The sequence below is a fragment of the Myotis daubentonii genome, chromosome 15 (assembly GCF_963259705.1).
Source record: "Myotis daubentonii chromosome 15, mMyoDau2.1, whole genome shotgun sequence".
In the NCBI taxonomy this organism is placed as follows: Eukaryota; Metazoa; Chordata; class Mammalia; order Chiroptera; family Vespertilionidae; genus Myotis; species Myotis daubentonii.
In genome coordinates this window covers 59,200,748-59,224,016 of record NC_081854.1, presented here as the reverse complement: position 1 = coordinate 59,224,016, position 23,269 = coordinate 59,200,748, and the positions used below count along the sequence as shown (strand labels likewise).

General features: G+C 53.7%; 1 protein-coding gene and 1 non-coding gene across 3 annotated transcripts; both read right to left on the bottom strand.

The window, feature by feature from the left end:
• Window positions 1-1,130: 1,130 nt before the first annotated feature.
• DPY19L3 (dpy-19 like C-mannosyltransferase 3) lies at window positions 1,131-22,972 on the bottom strand. 2 transcript variants are annotated; one of them, XM_059668169.1, is made up of 19 exons: window positions 22,819-22,972; window positions 21,849-22,001; window positions 21,337-21,473; window positions 15,623-15,713; window positions 13,676-13,797; window positions 13,005-13,150; window positions 11,300-11,423; window positions 10,482-10,616; window positions 9,099-9,230; window positions 8,532-8,633; window positions 7,551-7,624; window positions 7,199-7,357; window positions 6,392-6,505; window positions 5,968-6,079; window positions 5,328-5,384; window positions 4,583-4,665; window positions 4,081-4,213; window positions 3,805-3,963; window positions 1,131-2,905 (listed from the first exon to the last, which is right to left on the bottom strand). In XM_059668169.1, the coding sequence occupies exons 2-19, from the start codon at window positions 21,949-21,951 to the stop codon at window positions 2,705-2,707; spliced, it is 2,184 nt and encodes a 727-aa protein (XP_059524152.1). In that variant the 5' UTR covers window positions 21,952-22,001; window positions 22,819-22,972; the 3' UTR covers window positions 1,131-2,704. The 2 variants fall into 2 exon arrangements, with proteins under 2 accessions (XP_059524152.1, XP_059524153.1); XM_059668170.1 differs by lacking the exon at window positions 22,819-22,972 and adding an exon at window positions 22,652-22,794.
• On the bottom strand, window positions 12,143-12,275 carry LOC132217702 (small Cajal body-specific RNA 11). Its single transcript, XR_009448970.1, has one exon. It is a non-coding gene; the product is annotated as a small Cajal body-specific RNA 11 (non-coding RNA).
• Window positions 22,973-23,269: the final 297 nt, after the last annotated feature.

Below are 23,269 nucleotides of genomic sequence, written 5' to 3'. Positions count from 1 at the left end.
TTTAAAAAGGGGAACAAGTACTTAAGTCTATGACGCAATCAGAGCTCAGACAGTTCCTCGAATTTTGTGTTCCCAATATTTGATTATTTCAACCACACCCGATTGAAAAAGGCTGACTTGCTCATAAAAATTGCTTATCAGATCAAATCATTCCTGTTAATTTTTGCAGAAGCAACGGTTGGTTTTACCCCATTTTCTGGGTTCAGGGGAACTGTGGACTCACGAGCACAGGGCTTCCCGGGAGGAGGGAGCGGAGGGAGGAGCAGCCTGGGTGCTGGGCGGGCAGCCGGGGGGAGGCATTGGGAGCTGGTGAGTCACTAAATGGGTGAGAGCACTTCCTGCACCAGAGGCCCCGCTGCTGCTCTGAAGCAGATGAGTGTCATCTTATCCCCGGAACAGCTGCCACCTGAGGCCATCACACATCCGAGCTGCTCCCAGGGCTGTGTGGCGGGGGCTCAGGCAGGGGGAGAGCAGCACAGAGAGCATTATTTACATCTGGCAGGACCTGGTCACGGGGAAGGGAAGTGTTGTGTGTGTGCGTGCGCGCGCATGCGGGGGACTCTGTCTGCAGGCTGTGGGGCACTCATGTTTTTCTCTGAAGCCTGAACCCGCCTGTGCAGCAAGAACAGCACCAGCCTATGACGAGACCCCCAAGGCCACACACACCGCGAGGACAGGCCTGAAACCTGAGCACATGCTCCCGAGACTCCAAATACGAAAGAAAGGCTACAATTAACGCGCAGGGACATCCGAGCTGGACGGACACATATCTGAGACAGAGGGTTTGGAACGGAACCCGCAGCCGGGTGGCTCAGTGGCTAAGCGTTGACCTATGAACCAGAAGGTCACAGTCTGATTCCGTCAGGGCACAGGCTGGGGTTGCGGACTCGATCCCCAGTGAGGGGCGTGCAGGAGGCAGCCGGTCCATGATCCTCTCATCTCTGATATCTCTCTCTCCCTCCCTTTCTCTGAAATCAGTAAAAATATATTAAAAAAATAAATGAACCCGCAGCCCATTAGGCTGTGCCCTGCGTGTGCCCGTGCCCTCAGCTCTCACCAAGTGTTAGCACCCATCATCCCCCCGCAGAGGGGGCATAGGAGAGGCGGGATCAGGCGTGCCAGTCGCACGATCTGAGAAGCCCAGCTACCGTCCATTTTTATTTCAACAGGTTTTGGTAAGAGCTGAGCAGCCTGGAGTCCAACGAGGCAGTGTGACATTCCTCTAGAACAGCGGTTCTCAACCTGTGGGTCGCGACCCCTTTGAGGGGCGGGGGTGAACGAACCTTTCACAGGGGTCACCTAAGACCATCGGAAAACACATATATAATTACATATTGTTTTTGTGATTAATCACTATGCTTTAATTATGTTCAATGTGTAACAATGAAATTGGGGGTCGCCACAACATGAGGAACTGTATTACAGGGTCGAGGCATTAGGAAGGTTGAGAACCACTGCTCTAGACGCTGCTTAGAGTGGACGAGCATAAAATCACAGGACGCATGACACGCACGGCGGTGCCTGTGGAGGCGGACGTCACTGTAACCGCAAGGGGCCGTGGGAACCACTCCCAACGGCAGCAACAGGGAGGACGTGAGTTTCGTCGCCATCCTGGTTTAATGAAGCGGACAAAATGCTTTCACCAACAGCTTTATGCCCCGTGATTAGAAGTTAATTATGAAACCTCGCGAGCAGACGCAGAGCCCTCGTGCGCAGGGGTGAGCGGGACGTCGAGGCACTTGGGTACGTGGAGGGAGGAAGTGGCCCGCCCCCGGCCCCTCACAGTGACACTGGAGACCAGTCCGACTTGGCAGGAAAGGCCTTCGGCCAGAAATACTGCGTTAGTGACGCAGGTAAGAGACAGTCTTTAGAAAATATTTCAGGCTGCAAGGCTCTAGGCTGTAAAAATACAAAGGCTAAAAACCAAGTGTTTATAAAATTGTGCAAACCCAGTCCATTCAAACAAGTAAGAAATAAGGAGCAGTTATCTTTCTTGCAGGATAGGTCAGTGGTGTCAGTGGGTCGTAAGATGATAACACTGGACAGGGACACTCACACGGCCACATACACATTCCCGCCCCTTAAAGACTTATAATGTGGATCCTGAAACGTCCCTGTGTCCGGCACTCACACACGCACACGTATGCGCCTACGCACACACATGCACCCACAGTACACAACACGTGATACACGATACATTTCAGACGGAGCACAGCAAGACATTCTGGTTATAAGGACCTAACATGATTGTTTTGGAAATATTAAAAGCATGGTAATCTGAAAATATTATAAAACTTTTAGGTGAAATAGGACAATAAAGAGCCTTTAAAAAGCCACTGATTGGCCTTCACTAGTGAGACAGTGTTACATACGCACCCTCGATGCATTTCAGCCCCCTCGGCCGGAGGTCCCTGAAAGTTCAGAGGGTTTCAAACCCTGACGGGCTGCGGATTTCCCACAGGACGCGCGGCGGTTCAGGCCACCGATGGACACGTGCTGTTTCCCGGCCACGGAACCCGACGTCCCTCCTGGGAAGCTGAGAGCATTTAGGCTGGAGACCACCCCAGAGAAGGACCGAGACGAGGCGACGAGGAAGCTGGTAGGAGAGGCTCCCGCGCGGGGACCGTGGTGTAAACGTCGCCGAGCGCAGAGCCTGCTGCGACCACGGCGCCGAGGCTCCAGCTGCATCACCACGAAACGCCAGCTATTGAGTCTGTCCTGACGGAGACGGAGCGGGGGGCCCGGCCACGTGCTTCTGGAGCCTGTAGACGTGGAAGGTCTTGTTCTGAAACACGCGGGTGAAGAGCGCCGTGTAGGCGGGCAGGCCCCTGCGTATCTCCTCGCAGAAGCGGGGGTGGCCTGCCGGCTGCAGACCCGCCTCGTTCTCCCCCGGGCCGTCCATCATCTGAAGCCAAAACAAAACCAAGTACAGTTTGGTAAAAAAGAATCAAACTTATAAGAAACAACACAGTAGGGACAGGAGCTGGGTTTCTTCGGTGAAGGTAAGGGACGTGGTTCCGATGGCAGTGGCTGCTTGAGGTCACGTGGGGGAGAGCCCCGGGGGAGAGCCGAGGCCGAGGGGGCGCGGGGCACAGGGCGCCCCGACGGCAAAGCTGGGACGGAGCTCAATCTTGTCTGAGGGGGACACACTGTTTCTCTCACAAACATGACCAGGAGGACTCGCTAGGACCCAGCAAACCTCAGTTCACTCATGGCCACCTGAAAACGCTACACAGAGCAGAACTCACGCAGCCCGGGGCCGCCTCCTGCACTCAAGGTGGTGAGGGCCTCTGCTCGGGCAGGAATCCGAGCTTCCAAGCCTTTCCTGGCTCCCGAGGCCTTCAGGTGGGAGTGGGTGGGGAACTGAGAGTCACACACGGGTCGGTGGGGGGACCGGGCAGGGCTCTGGGCCAAGCTCAGCTGGTGGCCACAGTTCAGGATCCCGTGCTGGGCGCCTGAACTCCTCCAAGAGACTAGCTCTTAGCTCTCTGAGCCTGGAACCTTGTACAGTGGAGTCTTTGCCTGGAGTGCACGCGGCCGTGGACAGGCCCCGGGAGAGAGGGAGACGGCGCGGCCGCCACAGCCACAGCCTCGAGGGACCGGCCCACTGATGCTCGAGCAGAAGCTTCAGAAAGGCCGAGGTTTTGGTTTTGGTTTTAACAGCAAAACCTTCCACAAGACCCGTGGGCAGAGGCTCCTGACCAGCCAGCTGCAGGCCGGCGCCCGTGTGCAGACGCCTGGAGACCATGCCGGCTCAGGGCCCGGCCCCTCCCAGAGCCCTGGAGCCCACCCGCCCGCGCTCACGTGTCCGTTGGCCACGTCCAGCAGGTCCCGCAGGCGGCAGCCGCGCCGGTGCCTGCGCTCGAAGCAGATGCTGTCCTCCAGGATCACAAAGTCGGCGCCCAGGGCGCGCAGCAGCGCGTGCACCTCCTCGGGGGGCCTCCGCGCATAGACCTGGTACACCTGCGGGCGATGACCGATGAGCGGGCGGGGCCTCACCTCCCACGGGGCGGGGCCTGAGCCCTGGACACGCCCCCCCACCTCGTCCCGGGCCCTTCCCAGGTCCCGCATGGCCCTCACCGCCCGAGTGCGCGCCCGCAGGCCGCTGTCCTCGTAGTGCGGGTGGTTGGTGAGCGTCCTGCCCGTGCACAGCTTGACCCCGGCCAGCAGCTGCATGCTGCCCGCGAACACGGCCGTCCGCGGGGTGTTGGAGCTGGAAGGTGAGTGTCTCAGCCCCAGCGCGGTCTCCCCAGGTCAGGTGACGGGTGGGGGTCCACCTGAATCGTCAGCCCCCACGCTCTGCAGAGGAGCCGAGCGGGCACCCTCGGGGTTTGACCGGGCTGGGACCTGCGCTGAGAGGAGCCGTGACCCATCCCCGGGGGCTGCGCATTTACTCCCACGGATGCCGGACCGCAGCCCAGCGCCCTGCACCGAGTGGGGACCCGCCCATCACTCACTTCCCAGCAACGGCGCTCACCCACTTAACGCCAGGAGCTTTCTAAGGGAGCAGACGGCGGCGGGATCCCCGTGAGGCGGGGCTGACCCCGCCCGGTGACACCGAGTGGCGGGAAGGGCCCCTTACTTAATCCAGTGCATCAGCTCCACGGTGTCCGGGTCGTAGAATTCCCTCAACTCCGACAGCTCGTCCATCACTCCCGGCCAGAACTGCAGCGAAAGCAAAACCAACAACAGTCACCTCACCCCAGCGGTCGCTGCTGCGGAGACGGAAGAGCAGGGGCTGCGTGTGGTTGGGGTCGGAGGGCGGGAACTGCTCGCTGCTGGGCTGGGGCACCGCCAGGCGACAGTCCCAGCCTCTAACCATCGAGGTGACAAAGCGTCAGGGTCGCCGACATGACGAACGCCCACGTCTCTCAATGGAGGGTCTCAGACCCGAAGCCGGGCTGTGCCATTCCCTAAGCGAGTCCACTGCGAACAGGGACCATGTCCTCCAAACCTGCATGGCGGGCCCCGCGGCCTGGGGTGCCCGCCGTCCTCAGGGGACGGGGCCGCTATGGCACAGGCGGTGCGGGCACCCGCACTCCGTAGAGAGCAGGTCACGGGGGAGCAAAGCTCCCGCTTCATTCCCTCAAAGCAGGTCTGGAAACACCTCTATGTGCAGGATTCGCACCATCTGAACAGCAGGTTGAAACCAAACTAATCAGAAGGATTGAACTGGTAGTGTTTACGTGACTATCTGGAAACAGACCAGTCCTCCTACCAAAGCCAGCTCCCCAGAGGCCAGGGAGGGAGTCCAACTCTGCCGGCAGCCCACCAAGCCCCCGCGCCCATTCTGCCCCAGGTGAGTGCCAGGAGGCACCGCGTCCTACCTTGCAGCCCAGACAGAGCAGCGTCAGCAGGGGGACTGCGTGCCGCACCACACACACCTGCGGAGACAGTGTTAGGGACACGTACTTGGAACACGTTGGGCTCACAGTTTTGCTTTGTAAACATCTGACTTTTTTTTTTTTTTTTTTTAAATAACAGACATACAATGTAAGGGAGCATTTCATGGGGTGTCCAACATGCAAAGCCACCGAACCACGGTCAGGGTCGGGGTCGCTGCCCACGCTGCCCCCTAGTGAGGCCAGAGGGCAGGACACGCAGAACCACACCTGGAGGCTGGTCACTGCCGGCTGCCCAGCACCGTCAGGTAGCGCATTACAGTCACATTAGTGACAGCTCTGGACGGTAGGGTTATTGGCGATTTTTAAGTTTTCTTTTTGTGCTTTTCAGGATTTCTAAATTCTGTAGAATGAGCATATCTAATTGATGGCTGGGAAAGAAAGAAATGATTACAAAATAAAATTTAAAAGAATCCTTATAAAATCATAATGTGTCTGTTCTCCACTTTTAGCTTCACATTTAGTATCCGTTTTACCAGGCGGCTGTCTGGGCAACTCCTACATAACAGAGCTGGCAGGAGGAGACACGAGAAGCCGTGACATGGAGAGGCGGAGGCGCACTGACCCTTGCTGGGGTGTGAAGGCGGGCGACCTTCAGAAGCGACCCCCACACTTCAGGGCTGCACAGGCCAGAAGCTGCAAACACGCACACGTGCGGTGTCCACAGGTACTTCATTCTGCGGGGACAGCGGGCAGAGGTCAGCCCCAGACAGCCGTGTGGTCAGATCCTACCGACTGCGCAGAAACGCCGGCCAGGGGAGCAATAACCGCCCGGCCCGAGGGCTGACGCAGGATCAACCCCGCGATGCTCTGATCCGGGAAAACCGCTGTGACTGCGGTTTTGTCCTCGGAGGAGACGGCAGACAAGGATGTTCTGTGGGAACCTCGGCCGTTAAGGAAGACAACGACAGCTTCCCATGACACTGCTATTTGAGGCCAGGTGAAGAGCGGCCGGATAGGAAGATAAGTCGGAGATGAGACGAGCATACCTCATTGTGCTCAGCGCCAAGGCTCCGAACGCGACGCTGTGTGTTAAGTTGTAGGCGGTGTCGGGCCCCAGGCTGACCGCGCACCTTCCTGCATGACCCTGGGTGGGAGAGTCGCTGGACGAAACAGCACAGACACATGAGAGCTGGACACAGGATGCTAACTTAGTCAACCCTCTTCTAGAGACAATACACTCACCCTTTCATGTATTTAGAAATGTATTACCTCCCTAAGACAAAATGAATTGCCACTGGTCATTTTAATTTGTTTATGAGGCTAAAAGTGTCACAATAGGAACGCCTTAATAAGCAGAAAAACTAAAATGTAACCAATTTAATTTTAAGGAAAGAAAGTACTTCAGTCCTTAAATCATAAGAGAATAGGAGACAAAAAGAAATCCTTTTGAAATGCGGAAACTAAGATCTTGAAAGCTGTTTTGCGAGTTACCAGTATTTTTTAAGTTTTTACAAATAAGAAAAAGTGAAGACGTGAAGAACTTGGGCCTCAGTTCCTGCTGAACCGACAACAGTGCCCGGGGCACTTCCAGCCGACGGCCCTACCCGCGGCGCCCGCTGGAGCGACGCACCCACGTTTAACCACGCGTCTCACATCGTTCACGGCACCTGCTTCTCAGGTGGTTTCCGCAGTCAGGACCCCAGCCTTGCACACGCCTTTCTAAGTCGGCTTTCCGTCAATAGAGCCCCCACCCGCCTTGGGGCCGTGAGGCCGAAAAGCACCGCCCCGTTCTGTCTGCTGCTTCCCGCGACACCGAGCCTCACGGCCCGCGCCGGAGTCTGCAGCCTGCACACCTGAGGTGATGGAGGGCGGCAGCCAGCGCCATGGTCGCCGTGACGCCCAGGACGAGCACGTAGGCGTGGAGCAGCAGGGTGTCCGAGAGCCGCCCGAAGGTGTCCCAGGGCAGCAGGCCGAACGCTTCCTCACAGAGGTACAGGTTCGCGTCGAAGTCTCTGGGGACAAACGGAAACCTAAGGTTAAAGCCAGTGTCAGGAAACTTCCATTTTCCCCCCAAATGAGCCTGAAATGAGCAGTTGAAGGCACAATGATAACTTAACTTTTAAAGTCCTTGCTGATTTAATATAAAAAGCAAACATACATTTTATTGTTTAAAGAAAAGAAAAAAGACTTTAAATGTAGGCGTACCTTGTTGCTCCAAATCCAAACTTGGCCTTCAGAAATTTAAATATGTGCTCATCAGACTTCAGGTTCAGCGTTTTCTGTGGGAGGAAGAAGCCGGAAACTGCGTCAGTGTCCTGTGTGCCGCCTCCAGGGCCCCCCGGGCACAGGCTCGGGGCGCACAGAACCAGCGGTGGCCACATGCGCCACCACGTCCTCAGGGCCCAAGCCTCCTGAGCAGGGACCCGAGGCTGTCCTGTCCTTTTACGGCAGAATCACTGTGTCAGACGGAATCTTATGCGTAAGTTTAATATGTAAAGTAGACAAAAGGTGGGCTTCTTTGGCTTTAGAAGCCCATTGAGTATCATCTTTTATTTTATTTTTTTAAAAATATATTTCTTTATTGGTATCAGAGGGGAAGGAAGAGGGAGAGATAGAAACATCAATGATGAGAGGGAATCATTGATTGGCTGCCTCCTGCACGCCCCCTACCGGGGATGGAGCCCACAACCCAGACATGTGCCCTTGGCCGGAATCGAACCTGGAACCCTTCAGTCCGCAGGCCCATGCTCTATCCACTGAGCCAAACTGGCTAGGGCTGAGTATCATCTTTTAGATCAGAAAACCAAGAACCCGATAATCTGCAACCTCCAATGGCCACAAATAGAATTTTTTAAATTGAGAGAAATACTTGTTTAAGGCTTTTAAAGTTGAGTTTCTAAAAAGTTTAGTAACTCAAAAGGAGTTCAAGGTAGAACATGTTAGAGTGAATAGAAAGCAAGGACTAAAAGCAAGAAAATGATCCTGTTACTGAAACAAGTTAACACTAAGCCTGTTCAGATCTTGTAACATAGAAACCCACACCCGAAACCTATATGCTCACGTTGACCAATGTCACCCCAAACAGCTTAATAAATATAAAACAATATCCCCCCCCAAACTGAGCCTGTGTAAAGTAAAACTGGTAACTCTTTAGAAATGGTAAAATATGCCATTTTATTAACCTACCTTAATCATGTTGTTGAGAAAAAGCGTCAAACATAAAACCACAAGTAAATGTAACAATAGTTTCCCAAGCCTATGAAGGAAGTTTCCAGTTTTCAGATTTTTCTAGAAATTAAAAGAGTTGAGGTTTAATTCTTAAATTTTAATATAACTTCATAAACACTTAAGATTACATAAGCATTTAAAACAATGGGTCATGCAACATATAGGGGAAATATGTGGAAAACAACCTACTAGTTTTCTTCTAATCTCAGATAACTTTACAGATGATCAGATATAATAGCATCTAAAGAGTTCAAGTACGAGTGACATTTACTTATAATTAAGGTTGAAAGCAGGAATGAGAATGAATGTTTTTGAGTCAACGAACAGCCTGTTCTAACCACAGCTGTGACGGTTTGTCCGTGGCAGCTCTCATCAATGCTAACCATGGATTTCCAAAAACCCAATGATGCCCTTCCCACTTTTCAGTGGGAATTCGGTCACCAGTTTACCTTTGAACGCTGCATGAAAGGTCCCACAAACTAAAAAATTTATAGACAAAAAAAAAAAAAAAAAAAGAATTCCTACCTGAAGTTTTCTTGCAATTAATACTGAGAGGTTAAAACTGATAAGCAAAGATCCAAGAATCATGGAATTGAAAAACTGCAGGGCACAGACCAGGAGCAGAGCTGTGACCTGGATGGAGTACAGCCACGTCGCCTGCGGAGGGGAGTGGAGGGGGGCAGGTGGTTATCAGGAGACCAGCGCCCCGTCTCAAGTTACACACACGCAGAGAACACCCACTGGAGCGCAGGCCAAAGTAGAAACAAGTCACACACGTCTGTTTACTTTAACCACACAACACTGGGCATTCTGTAACATTCCAGAGGCAACAAACTGGACACTATGAAGCAGAGGAAGAAAGATGCTTTAACCACATCCTGGAAACGCAATCTGTAGCCCTCAGCTTCTCCTGAATTTCCTTTAAGTCACTGTTGACAGCTGACCATCAGCAGTTCATCGTCTCCCACTACTTCCCAACTTCCCACTTTAGGACCACGTCCTCCATTGCTTCCTTTTACCTATGTGCGCACGTGTGTGCGTGTGCGCGTGTGCACGTGTGTGTGCGCGCACACAAACCTACTTCCCCAGGGACTGGAGCTGCAGGTGAGCACCTCGGCTGGCCTTCGGCCTTGGTGTGGGGACCGGCTCGTGGTAAGACAGGGCCGCGCACCGGCCTCAGGGTCGGGGGGACGGGCACAGGTGCCGGCTGAGGCGCAGGGAAATCAGTGCCCATGAGCAGCTCTGGCCAGTGACACCGACAGAATGAAAACTCAAAGAAGCAGAGCTCAGCCCACGTGGAGCCACGCAAAAAGGCCTCAAAAAAATAAACAGAATTAAGAGCTGATACTTTTCTCTTTTCTCTCAGTTAGACCGTCGCAGGTTCACGCTGGTTTATGAAAACTCTCTTACTCAGCAGCAAGTCACATTTCCCCCTTGTTTTGTGCTCCGACCTCAAAGGAAACAGGCCCTCGTCAGCATTTAAAAGTCAGGCCTGCAACACACACGAGGGACAAACAGGGCTGAAGTTCCTCATTTCAGAGGGAGTCCGTGTGGCCTCAGCGGGCTCACCCCGAGGCTGGTTAATGTTGCCGTGAGGATGGTATAAGGGACCACAGGAAAGCTGCTACAGACCCACTGGTTTCCTTGGGGAGACGGTGCACAGCCACACATTTTGAGAGCTGTCTTATGAGTTGAAATTTAAAACTTCTCTATAAAGGACAATTGATCTAGATATTTGTGCTCCAAATAAATCGGCCATTTCACGTACAATAAGCAGAATAAGGGTTTAGATGGTCACACGAGGCTGTTAACCACCGGCTCAAACAGCACATTTCCGCCACGTGACACACGTGCGCACCTGCGACAGCACAGCACGAGCGCCGCCTCCCCGTCCCGCCGCGTGCTCACCTTGGTGGCCGGCAGCATGTCCAGGGAGTCCAGGGCGAATAGCCCCAGCGCCTGCACCAGCATCGTGAACTGATTGAACTGCCAGGTCAGACTGAAGACAAACGTCGACGTGAAGATGGCGAGCAGGGTCAGCCGCTGTGGAGAGAAAACCTGTAACGCCCGTCCTGAGGGATGAGAGCCTCGCGGGCAGGTTCGGGGGCAGCAGGACCTCTGAGCAAACAGAGAACAGAGACTGTGGCTCTGACAACCCGAGCGCTGGAGGCAACCACGCGCTGCGCGGACCCCACATCGCGCAGAGGTGACCACACACCAAGTGGCATCGCAAGAGCAGTGGCTTAAGGGTGCCCACCGTTTTGCAGAAATTGTCTGTGGGTTTGCTGCAACTCCTTAAGGCCGGATTATGTAAAAAGTATATTTAAAAAGTATATATTTTTATTGATTTCGAGAGGCAGGGAGAGGGAGAGAAACATCAATGATGAGAGTGGATCATTGACCGGCTGCCTCCTGCACGCCCCCTACTGGGGATCGAGCCTGCAACCTGGGCATGTGCCTCGACTGGGAATCGAACCGTGACCTCCTGGTTCATGGGCTGACGCTCAACCACTGAGCCACACCAGCCCTGCTGTAGAGCACATTTCAAACAATAAAAGGAAACCATTTCTTGGCAAAGGGGGAGGAGGCCCAGAAGAAGGCTTCCTTTAACTCAAAAACTGGTCATGAACCAAGGACTCCGCACAGGCCCTGGGGCACCCGCCCGTCACCACTTCTGAGCTTGGATGACCCTGGAGATTAGAAACAGGAAGGATTCTGGGACTTACCTCGGACACAGGCCGCAGGTTTGGCCTCAGGAAATACGTGATGGCTGCGACCTGGACCGCAAAGAAGGGCAGCGCCCAGTTCTCCCGCAGCGGGATGGTGAACTCCACCCGGGTGGTGTCTGTCCTGCACACACAGGGAGCACAGTCCTCACCCGTGCCGTGGTCACCCGTGCCGTGGCCACCTGTGCCGTGGCCGCCTCCACTGTCCTACACAACGGCTATGTCACACGAAGGGACCAGGCTCTGGTGACTGGTTCTCAGTAACCACCTGTCCTCCCCCGCCATCCCCGCAACGTAAACTCGGCAGGGAGGATGTCCAGGTGCCCGTCCGCACGTGGTAGCCAGCCAGGGGGACCTGGGCAGACACATGTGTGTTCCTGTGACTGCCTCACTGCCTCCACTTCACCAGTGCAAGCTCCTCTCTGCTCTTCACGCTGTACACGCCCTGAACCTGTCACCGCTGACCATTTTTACGAACTCCTTGCTTCCCTAGAACCGTGGTCGGCAAACCGTGGCTTGCGAGCCACATGTGGCTCTTCCACAAAATACCACGTGTGGGCGCGCACATACAATGAGATTGAAACTTCGTGGCCCATGCGCAGAAGTTGGTATTTTGTGGAAGAGCCACACTGAAGGGGCCAAAGAGCCGCATGTGGCTCTAGAGCCGCGGTTTGCTGAGCCGCAGTTTGCCGACCACTGCCCTAGAATGTGACCCCTAGAGGGCAAGTAGAGGTCAGGTTTCATCTTTTTCCACTGGTTCCAAGAACTGTCTCTACACATTGTAGGCCTTCAATAAATATCTTTGATTTACTCTTAAAACAAACACATTTGACTTCCATTCACTCTTTTTTTTTTTTTTTTTAAGGGCAGCCCTATACTCAGGACAGCCCTCCTAAACTGAGAGGAGGTTGCTGTGTGTCCTGCCAGACTCCCCTGTTATCCATTCACTCTTAGCAGGAATATTAGGCTAGATCAGAATGCTAAGAGGCAGCTGGCACAGTGGTCGCACCCCTCCGGTAGAATTCTGACCAAGACTTCGCAGCGTGTGTACGGACTCAGATATGCACATGCCTTGACATATACTTATTCTCATAGGTACACAGACTCACCTATCACTGTGAGTTAGCCCTTAAGCTTCAACGTCCTCATCCCTAGGGTGGGGTAATGACAGTCTCTCCTCCCTAAGGCTCGTAAGGGGGTACTCGGGAAGCATTTTGCACAGTGCTTGGCCAGCAGTAATCCCTCAGTGAGGTTGTAGGAGAAGGCAGTTTGTTTGGGATTCTGACATAGAATCAATGTCAGACCTTGTGTCCGCGTTTGTCAGTTTCCTCCTCAGTACTGGTGTTGTGATGGCAGGTCAGGCGGTTTTTCTATCTTGAATATGTTTTTTAAAAAGCGGTTTCATCCTGCTTCCTATTTGAAATAGGAAGTCAGATGACGCAGCGTTCCTCACACTCGCAGTGCCCGCCGCGCCGCGGGCCGAGAGCCGCGCACCCCATTGGGGGTGACGGTGAGGAATCACACCCATCTCTGGGGTGAGGTGTGTGGCTGGAGACACTGACCACACGGCCCCCTGTCCTCAGGCCGAGCGCTGGCAGAGGCTCCCTGACTGACAGGTGTGCAGAGCAGCTTCCTCTGAGCCGGGAAGCCAGCGACTGCCCTTCGCTCTGTGTAAAGGGAGGAGGCGACAGCGGCTCCGACTCACCTGTTGGTGACGTACCAGAAAGCCGCCAAGAGCCCCGCCAGCCAGGTGCCGCTCAGGAGCCAGCTGGTGGCGTACAGAGCCGCCACGTAGACCGCCTGCAGCCCGAACAGGGTGTAGATGTAGAAGTAAACGGGCTCGAGGTACTTCTGCAAAAGGGACGAGGAAACTACTCGTGAAGGAAGCCCTGCCTTCTCCCTGCCACTCCAACAACACACAGTAGGACTTCATCCAGAAGCCTGGAGCTGATCGCACTCCACAGCCCACATCCCTCCAGAGAGCCTCCAGGGGGCTTCCCTTTTCAGACGAGGGCACACCTGGTTTTGTCTGGTTTTACCCTGCTCTCGTGAAGAGAGGTCATTGTGATTTGGTAACGTTCCAGTGTCTGTTATTCCAAAGGTAAGTGAGGAGCGATCACATGTGTCCACCTGAAAACGTTTACCGCTTCTCGACTGCACACACATCGTAAGCCGTGAGCATCACATGTACCACACAGCTTGTGAGACGGGAATAAAAAGCAAACGTCACAGCATTTATGAAGATGATTAGGGTACTGCTGCTTTCCCACCAAGCCGGCTGAAGGTCAGAATGACACATGCCAAACTTCAACCCGAAATGGCAGACCCTTATGTTCACCTGCTCCTAACAACTCGACGCCACGGAACACAACATACCTGTATGGGCAGAACTCGGTACAAAACACTGAGGAAGACCTCCTGGTAAATGTTCATTCGCTGAAGGAGGTTAATGGTCTGCATAGATTCTGTTTTGTTATCGTACATTAAGCCACGAAAACCTAGGGTTGATATTTGAAAAACCAGGAAAAAGAATTACAATTTAAATAATTCATTTATTCAAAACTACTCACAGAGTCTTTGTAAGGGCCAGAGAACGTGCCTGCTGTGGAGCGGACGACACCCTCCGGGAAGCATCCCGACTGAACCAGAACCTGGACCCAGCCAGCGCCAGACCCACCACCACCTGGTGGGCCGCTCAGACCACAGAACCACGGCAAGGCAGGCGCCGGGGCTCCAGAAAAACACAGAAAGTGGGACACTACCCGACAGATCACTCAGCGTTTTCCACAAACAATTACAAGAAAAGCCGGGAAGAAGCCTACAGATTAGAAGAAACGGCAGAGACGTGGCGAACGCCGGCCACGCGTGGCTCTGTCTGCTCTCAGGGACCTTTAAACCCCGGGAGGCAGAGCCGCTGCAGGACTCGCCACCTCGGCATCTGCTTGAAATGCTCTGGAAGAACCACCTGGACAAGCGCCGGGTGAGCCGGGTCCAGCGACACTGAAAAGGTGGCAGTCACCTTCACAGCAGCTTCTCACCTCATTACGGACTTCTGACATGCTGGGCTCGATGCCTCTCTGTTGTGGGGACTAATCAATGATGTTTCTGTTTAAAGACACCGTCTTTTTCTTTTCTTTTGCCAGAGGAGCTGGTGTCTGGCCTGGGGCCACGTGCCCTGACCCCCAAACTCCACCCTCTTTCCAGTCCCAGCCCGTGGCCTGAGCCCGGGTCATCAGACAGGAGGCAGGTCACCCACTGGAGGCGGGACATGCCACTGCCCACCCCTCCCCCCTCGTGTGGCCTGCAGGGGCGGGAAGGACAAACCCTTGTATCCAGGGCTGACTTTCAACAGGTCACAGCGAGGGAGCTGCTCTGCCCCCCCACGAAACCCCACCCAGAAGCAGGTAGACACCCACTTGAATGCCCACTGCTGAGCCCTGGCCAACGGCGCCCTGACTCACGCTCACCTCAGCCTGCCTTTCCTGTACCGACTGTGCCTTGGGGCCACCGATCAGCTGGTGAGAAAAAGGGTTTCTATAACAGAGCTCAGCTGGCAGATCCGGGAGGGAGGGCAGAGTCAGTGTCACTCTGCAGCTCTCCTGAAGTAACAGGTACGGGCGTTGCGGCCTCAAACAGCTGCTAAACCATTACGTGTTGGCTGGGGGGTAATTAGCCTTTCCACACAGGAACGGACTTTCATGGCACAAAAAGGAAGAGAAGCAAAATCGCACGCTTCTCATCATGACAGGGAAGCACAAGACATCACCCTGGAGAATTCCCGCCAAAAACATATCTGAGCCCGAGTCCGGGACAGGACCGCTGTGCCCCGTGCGGGGTGCCGCGCATCAGCACACAAGACGGGGGCCTTCCGCGTCCCTTCGCGGGGGCCAAGGTGAAGCGTGTGGGCTGTGAGCACTTGGAAACAGTGGAATGGGGGAAATGGCCACTGCAAAAATAAAGGAATGCATGGGGCACGGGGACGGCTGTAATTCGCTTGGTTTATCAGAATCCCTCCATCCAGACCACAGCCCTGTCACTGCAAAGACCTCTTCCCAGGGGGTCGCGAGAAAAGTCAGCTGCGAGACCGAGAAATCACAAACATGAATTATGGGAGGGGCGGCTCGCAGAGCGGGGGAAGGAGGGACACATAAGGTATTAGACAGCGTCGAGAGCAGAACATTCCGTTATTTAACAAGTAAAACGACAAAGGGTCAAACAAAGACAACACGCGTTCCATGGAGCACGTCAGGTGCCTCCGTGCCAACGTGTTTTCTGGCTGACACGGGGGAGCAGGTGGGGACCCGTGTGGCGCGGGCGCCTTACCGTGCGCGAGGCTGGGCGCCTGCAGCATCTGCTTGTAGTAGGAGTAGTACAGCCCGCACTCCGTCCGGAAGGAGATCTCCCGCTCCACCTCCTGAAACGAGGGCGATTTTCATTTGGGTTCACACAACCTAGTCTGGTTACGTCTCTGTTGTCACTATCGAGACAGGACACAGAACTACAACTTAGGGAAACCACTCTGGAGGCAGAGTCTTAAGAAATCTCGGCAAACAGAAGCAACGGACGGCTGATAATGGCTGAGGCTGGGTGTGCATTTAGGGGTTTATTACACGATTCTCTCTACTTCTATGGGTGTGTAAAATTTCTTATAATAAAGCATGTTTAAAAGCAGAGACAATTAGTTCCAGTTAGTTGATGTTTCAGAGGCAACGTTTTTCTTGTATTTCACACAAATTAAAACAAATAAACAAACCCTCACCACCATTCTTACGTAATATTAGTGAGAAACAAAACCAAAACAGCAAAAAAAATCCCCCATATGAAAAGAACTGTAATTGCATTAGACACTTGCCTAAAAGCTGACAATACTACATGAGGTGAATAGTTTTCCTTTTATTATAAGAGTTTAAGGACGTCGTAGTGAAATGCAACAGACCTTTTACATGTGAATTTTCCTTTGACAGATGGGAAGTGTTCATGTAGGGAAATGGGTACAAGATATTTAAAGGGCTTTAACATACACAGTCCATTTTTAGAACGGAAATTTAAAGCAATAGCTATTAGTCAATTGCGTTGTAAGATTCGTTTATAAAATTTAAGACATTAACATAAAATATGCAGGAAACTGGTATTGAGGCTAGGAAGACTTCGGGAATAATCCCACTACTATGCTTCGATCCTGTATGTCACGTATGTACATGTGAAGCATTCTGCGTGAACAGATGGTTATAATCTGTGTCATTCTAGATTCCTTTACACCAGCGTTCGAAACCAGGCCCTAAGATCCGCAACGCCCTAAGACCTACGTCTCCTGTTACAGCGGGTCCACATCCCACAACCCCGGCTCCACGGGGGAGACGGCAAACACCACACATCCGGCTTCCTCGCCGATAACCCTCTTCTACCACCTCTGTAGTCCCCGTACCGCCAACTATTTTTCAAATACTAATAAATATTTCATTGAAGGAACCACTCATGCTATTTATCGTCATACCTGGAAATTATTTACTTCTTCTACCTTTTAAGTATTTCTTTAAATAACTTTCTTATTCTTTTTTTTTTTTAACTTTCTTATTCTTAAAAAAAAGGTGTTATAAATCAATTCATGAATAGCACATTGAAGAAATATTCAATTATGTAAGAGTAAAGACATCTAATTATTGACCTTGAAAAACAAACTATTATGTTCTATCATTGTTAACTGTTTTAAAAAATGGGAGGAGGGGTAGGGTAGCAAATTGGATATAATGAGCTTCCTTTTGTGGAAAAAAAACTTATTCTGGAAAAATAAAATATTAAAAAGAAGGCCCAGCCCGGCCAGTGTGGCTCAGTGGTTGAGCGATGACCCACGAACCAGGAGGTCAGCACCCAGGTTGTGGGCTCGATTCCCAGTGTGGGCCGTGCAGGAGGCAGCCGACAGATGTGATCTCTCTCTCATCGATGTTTCTATCTCTCTATCCTTCCTCTCTCTCTAAAAATCAATAAAAACATATTAAAAATAAAAAAGGAGGCCCAGTCAGGTTCTAACGTTTAATCTCATCGCACATCGCTTCTCGGGAGGGACAGTATGAAATGACGGCTCCTGAGGTCTCCCGTGGCTCTGTGGCGTGCCTTCCACAGCAGGGCAGGCAGCCTCTCCGACCAGGCGACGGCGGCTCTGTTGCTTTGATGACAGTAAAGTAAACTGGCATCGCTCCCCTCGCCATGTTCAGACTCCGACCGGGTCAAGGACCCCGAGGCTGGGCATGGACGTTAACTGAGTCGACATTAGCTTCCTTCCATGCAAAACAGCCACACTCAGCGTAATGACACTCCTCCTCTTCTCTCCGGCCGCCTCCCGGGGAGCATGCTGACGTCACACCGACGCCCCAAATCAGCCTGCAGAGCCCCATCCGTCACTCTCTTGTGGGGGCTTCCTCTCCCACACGGTTTCCGAGAGGAAATGACTTTTTAAAAAAAATGTATTTTTATTGATTTCAGAGAGGAAGGCAGAGGGAGAGGGAGACAGAAACATCAATGATGAGAGAGATGCATTGATCCTCTTGCCCGCCCCACACAGTGGACAGAGTTCACAACCCCGGCCTGTGCCCTGGCCGGGAATTGAACCGTGACCTCCTGGTTCACAGGCCCATGCTCAAACCACTGAGCCACGCCGGCCGAGAGAAAAGACTGATTTCATCGAGACGGGGAAAGAAAGGCCTTGCTCTAAGTACTCACGGGAGAAAGCGTTTGCGTCCTCCCCACTCCTTAATCCGCCCGGAACGCGTGAGGAACAGAGGGTCGTAATTAGGAAAAATGCATTCAAACATGATGAATTGGTGATCTTGGCACCAGCTGTAGGGAGCCAAATGCTATACTTTATCAGACAGACATTTGCAAGTTTTACATCTGCTTCCTGCTAAGACGACATCTGCTTCCCCCATTCAAACCCTTCCCCAGCTCTACAGCAATTTATACTTTGCCGGGCGGGTGGGCTGTGCCACGGACGACGCACAGCAATAGCGCTGCCTCTAAAGAATGCGGACGAGCAAATACCTCCCCCTTTACTTGCGTGGGTTCTACCGGGAAAGCGATGCCGAGAGATGCGAACATCTTCTCTAAAGAAGTGGAGAGACAGAGGAAGTGTATTTTTAAGGAGCTGTACAGCTCAAACCATTCTGTAGTCGTGGATACAGTGATTTAACAGAAGCACTAAAAGGAAAAGCATCAAGGGGAAAAAAAATGACTGCCCAGAGTGATCGATCCGCCTCCTTGGCAGCACACAGGGTCACAAGTCCTTTTAGACAAACGACACCAAAGGTGCAAACGGAACATCTCACTCGGTCCTTTAAAATCTCACGTAAATCACTTTTGCTTTAAAAACTGCCCCCCAAATGATGAGGCTGCAGGTGGTGGGGAAGCCACGGGAAGATTAACCTTATAACCGAAATCTGTTTCCGAATTAGGTCGACAATCATCTCACCAGCGAACAGCAGCTCACAGGAAGACAGCTGTTCCCGTCCGGCGCTGGGAAGCGAGCCCTCAGCTCCCTCAGCAAACATCTCCCCGGCACATACACGGGGAACTGGCTGGCAAGCCCACGCCCACCCGTCAGAATGCTCGGCTCGCGCCCTCGGGTGACTGGAGCTGCGGCCCGAGAGCTGCCAAGCTCCGAGGCGCTCGGACGCCCGTCGAAGTGACTGCCCTCCCACCGGGCTGACCCCGAGGTGGCCAGTCCTGGCCTCACGTGGATGCCACGCTGTGGACTAGCCCTACTGCTTCTGAAGACCCCTCGTTTGTGAGAGTGCTCAGTGGGAAGATTTTCAAATTCTGTGATGGCAAATAAATGAGGGAGGGACAGTGGGAAATGCTAGCGTGAGGAAAAACGACTAAAGAATCCAGGGTCTCGAGTGCGTTCAGCCAGGGGGAACCACTTCTCCTTATCACTGGACTTTGGTTTGCTGGGGAGACAGAAAGGCGCAAGAATTTAGCCCTTGTTGTCAAGGGGTTTATTTTTCAATGAGAAGGAAGAATGCACTTTAAGAAAACGACTTCAAGGGAAGGCCTGCATCAGTCGGAGGGAATGCAGGGCAGGGCCTTTTGCCCGGAGCGCTAACCCAGCCCCCGCACCGGACGCTGTGTCCGACGGGCCTCTTGTTCCTCCAAGAATTCCTTCCTTCATTCCACAGACACCTGCTGACCGACTGGTGACCCGACAGGTTAAAGCTAAGTTATGGGCCCTCTTCTGCACCCTCCTTAATCTTCCGTTACCAGCACCCGACTTCGCTGCGTGCCCACACCGGGGTATTTGAGTCTTTATTCAAAATCCTGTGCTAGTCAGTAAACATTAAACTGCTTAATTCTAGGGAACCTATTTGTAAACATTCTGCTTTAAGGAGAGATAGGTGAGTGAAATTCTCCCTGACACGAAACACTAGCGATTGTCACTAAAGGGTAAGGATCGTTCTTGGCTATCATCACACTTTGTATAAAGGTGTAATGATACAGGCTGGTCCTTCCAACACGGGAACCAAAGCTCAAGATACTTTGGCAAACTCTCTATGGCAGCGGTTCTCAACCTGTGGGTCGCGACCCCTTTGGCGGTCGAATGACCCTTTCACAGGGGTCGCCGAAGACCATCCTGCATCTCAGATATTTACATGACGATTTTAACAGCAGCAACATGACAGTTATGAAGTAGCAACGAAAATAATGTTATGGTTGGGTCACAACATGAGGAACTGTATTTAAAGGGCCAGAAGGTGGAGAACCACTGCTCTATGGGAACTATCTTTACGTTCCACGTTGTTTCTTCTGAATATTCTCACAGATGAGAAATCCTCGGGCCTCGAAGGTGAATTTTACCTTTGTAAGCAGCCGGTCATGAGACACCACGGTGGAAAGGTCACAGGTCATGACACTTTGGGTTAAAGTAGAAAAAGGCATATTTGGTTCAAAAACACTGTCAATACGTAAGTTTCCTTGCGTAATATACTCGTTTTGAAAACAGTGCAAATTAAAAAACGCTAGAGCCGGCTGGTGTGGCTCGGTGATTGAACATTGACCTATGGACCAGGAGATCACGGTTTGATTCCAGATCAGGGCACATGCCTGGGTTGCGGGCTCGATCCCCAGTGGGGGGGCGTGCAGGAGGCAGCCGATCAGTGATTCTCTCTCATCATGGATGTTTCTATCTCTCCTTCTCCCTTCCTTTCTGAAATCAATAAAAAAATGTATATTTAAAAAAAACCCACTAGAAATGCTTACAAAGAGAGAGAAAAGAGGGACAACAGGAAACTGGTGTGTAAAACACCACAGACTTCCTGAGTGTGAAGAGAATTATGGTCCTTCCCCGGAGTCATGGCGGCCCCGCCACGCGCACATCCAGTTTGACGTGGACACGCTGCGACCACTGGGCGGAGACTCCAGGGCGCAGAGCAGTGCCTTTCGAATTTCTTTCTTTCTTTTTTAATACCACCCAACAGAAGAAAAACGTTTATGCTGTGACCTCATTTGTACACACACATATAATGAAGAGTTTCATGGCTGATCCCGCACCCCAGCACATGTGACGGCACTCTCTTGTACGTGATGTCACGAAGGAAAGCGTTACTCGTGACCCACGGCACCAAGTTCACGATCCAGTGGCTCAGTGGATAGAGCGTCAGCCTGCGGACTGCAGGGTCCTGGGTTCGATTCCGGTCAAGGGCATGGACCTTGGTTACAGGTTCCGCCCTGGCCTGGGGCCCTGGTCAGGGCACATGCAGGAGGCAACCCATCAATGTGTTTCTCTCACATCGATGTTTCTCTTCCCCTTTCTCTTCCTTCCACTCTCTCTAAAATCAGTGGGAAAACAACCTCGGGTGAGGATTAACAAAAAGAAAAGCGCTGGTCCGAGTAACTGCTGCTTCCCTGGAATAAGTTAGGAAACCCCCTGGATTGTAGACATTCTGATCTTATTTTACCAAAAAACACAAAGTCTTTTTACTCCATCGCCACACTGTTTAGGGACTGGATTCTCTGTGGGAACTTCATGCCGGGCTCACGGAACCCCGTACCTTTATGTTGGAAAACCACAGGTCATTCTCATGTAAGGTGGCCAGGTAGACGGACGTCAGGAGTCCAGCACAGAGGGCGACGGCTCCACCGACTGTAAATGACAGAATCTTCCAGAATCTTCTACTGGGACGACCTTCTGGAAAAGTCAAACCGATAAAGAACTAAGTTGGTAAAGAATTGCACAGTCCACCCTGGCCAGTTTGGACCTGTGGACAGAGCGGCGGCCTGCGGACTGAAGGGTCCTGGGTTCGATTCCGGTCAAGGGCACAGGCCTGGGTTTCGGGCTCGATCCCCAGTGGGGGGCGTGCAGGAGGCAGCCGATCAGTGATTCTCTCTCATCATTGATGTTTCTCTCTCTCCCTCTCCCATCCGCTCTGAAATAAAAATGTTAAAAAAATAAAGAATTGCACAGTCTGCCTCAGACCCTCAGGTGTGCTCACTTATCCATCAGACTGAAATGTGGGGGTGTCAGGACAAGTGGGAGTGACCGAAGGCCACGTGCGGCACCCACCGGAGGGCAGCTTCGGTTCCGCCGCCCCGTCCTCCTGCTGGGCTGCGCCGTCCCCCGACGGGTCTGCGGCTCGGACTCCTTTCCTCTGCCTGATGGACATCATGGTGTCAATGGCGCCCACGCATGGCTCTTCCCAGGCTCCTGCAGACGCACCTGCGGGGAGCGGAGTGAATGACCCGCAGCCAGCACCATCCCCCCGGCTTAGGTGACCTTCCTGGGCGCTTTCCAGTCTCACCTTCGCAGCTCCACCCCCAGCAAGGCTCCCGGAACCCCGCACGAGAACCTAGGAACCCCGCACGGAACCCCACCCGAGAACCAAGAGCAGCGCGTGTGGGGGCACCGGCGGGAGGCCGCTGAGACCCCTGCAGCCCCGCCCTGCACCGACCCCGCAGCTGCCCGCCCGCCCCGGGGCCCAGCGGCGAGCCCGGCGGGGTGTCCGTGCGGGGTCGGTGCCGGCCTCGGCCTCCCTTCCGCCCCGAGCGCTGCCCATCGGGCTCGGAGTGGACGCTCCACTAGTGACCTGCCCGCGGGAGCGGACCCGCGTGGAGCTTCGGGCGGGTTAGGGCCCTGAGGGCACCGCCTGCTCCCGAGCAAGAGCCCCCGGACCACCGGCCCGCCCGCTCCTTCGCTCCTTCGTCCATCCACTCGCTCCTTCCTTCACTCGTTCGTTCACACGTCCATCCACGCGCTCAGTCCTCCGTCCACTCATCCATTCATTCATTCACTGACGTGCTCACGCATTCATTCATTCACTCACGCATCCATTCGCTCATTCATTCATTCGCTCCTTCGTTCACACGGACCCACGCGCCCCCGGCGCACGCGGGACGAGCCCGGAGGTCCCTCCTGCAGGCGCGGAGGCTGTCGGAGCCCACGCAGCCACCCCGGCGCCACGACAGCAGGACACACGCCGTGGGCCGCGACGCCAGCTCCCGTTCGCGGAGGCCCGCACGCTCGCGGAGGGACGGACCTGCGCTCAGCGTCCTCGAGCCGCTCGGGCGGGCAGGGCTGGCGGGCGGGACGCCGAGGGCGGGGGCGGCGATGCCCGAGCCGAGGAGCGGCGCGCGCCGCTAGGAAATAGGGCCTCAGGCGTCAGCGGCCCGGGAAGGGGCGCGCCAGGGAGGCCGGGCATCCCGGGCCGCCGCGGCCGCGCCCATAGGTTGCCGGCGCTGTCCGTCAGCGTGGCCCCGCCCCTCCCCGTGTGGCGCCGGCCGGAAGGAAGCGATGCATTCCGGTGGGTCGGCATCCAAGCCGCGGCGCCGGAAAGAGAGCAGCCCACTTCCGGTCACCGCCCCGGCGGGACCGCATTTCAGTTGTGCAGGCAGCACCGAGCCGGTGGGGCAGGGGCTTGCACGGTGGTGGTGAGGAACGCGAGACGGTCCCGTTCACGGCATTGTTTCCATTTTTATTATTTTTAATCC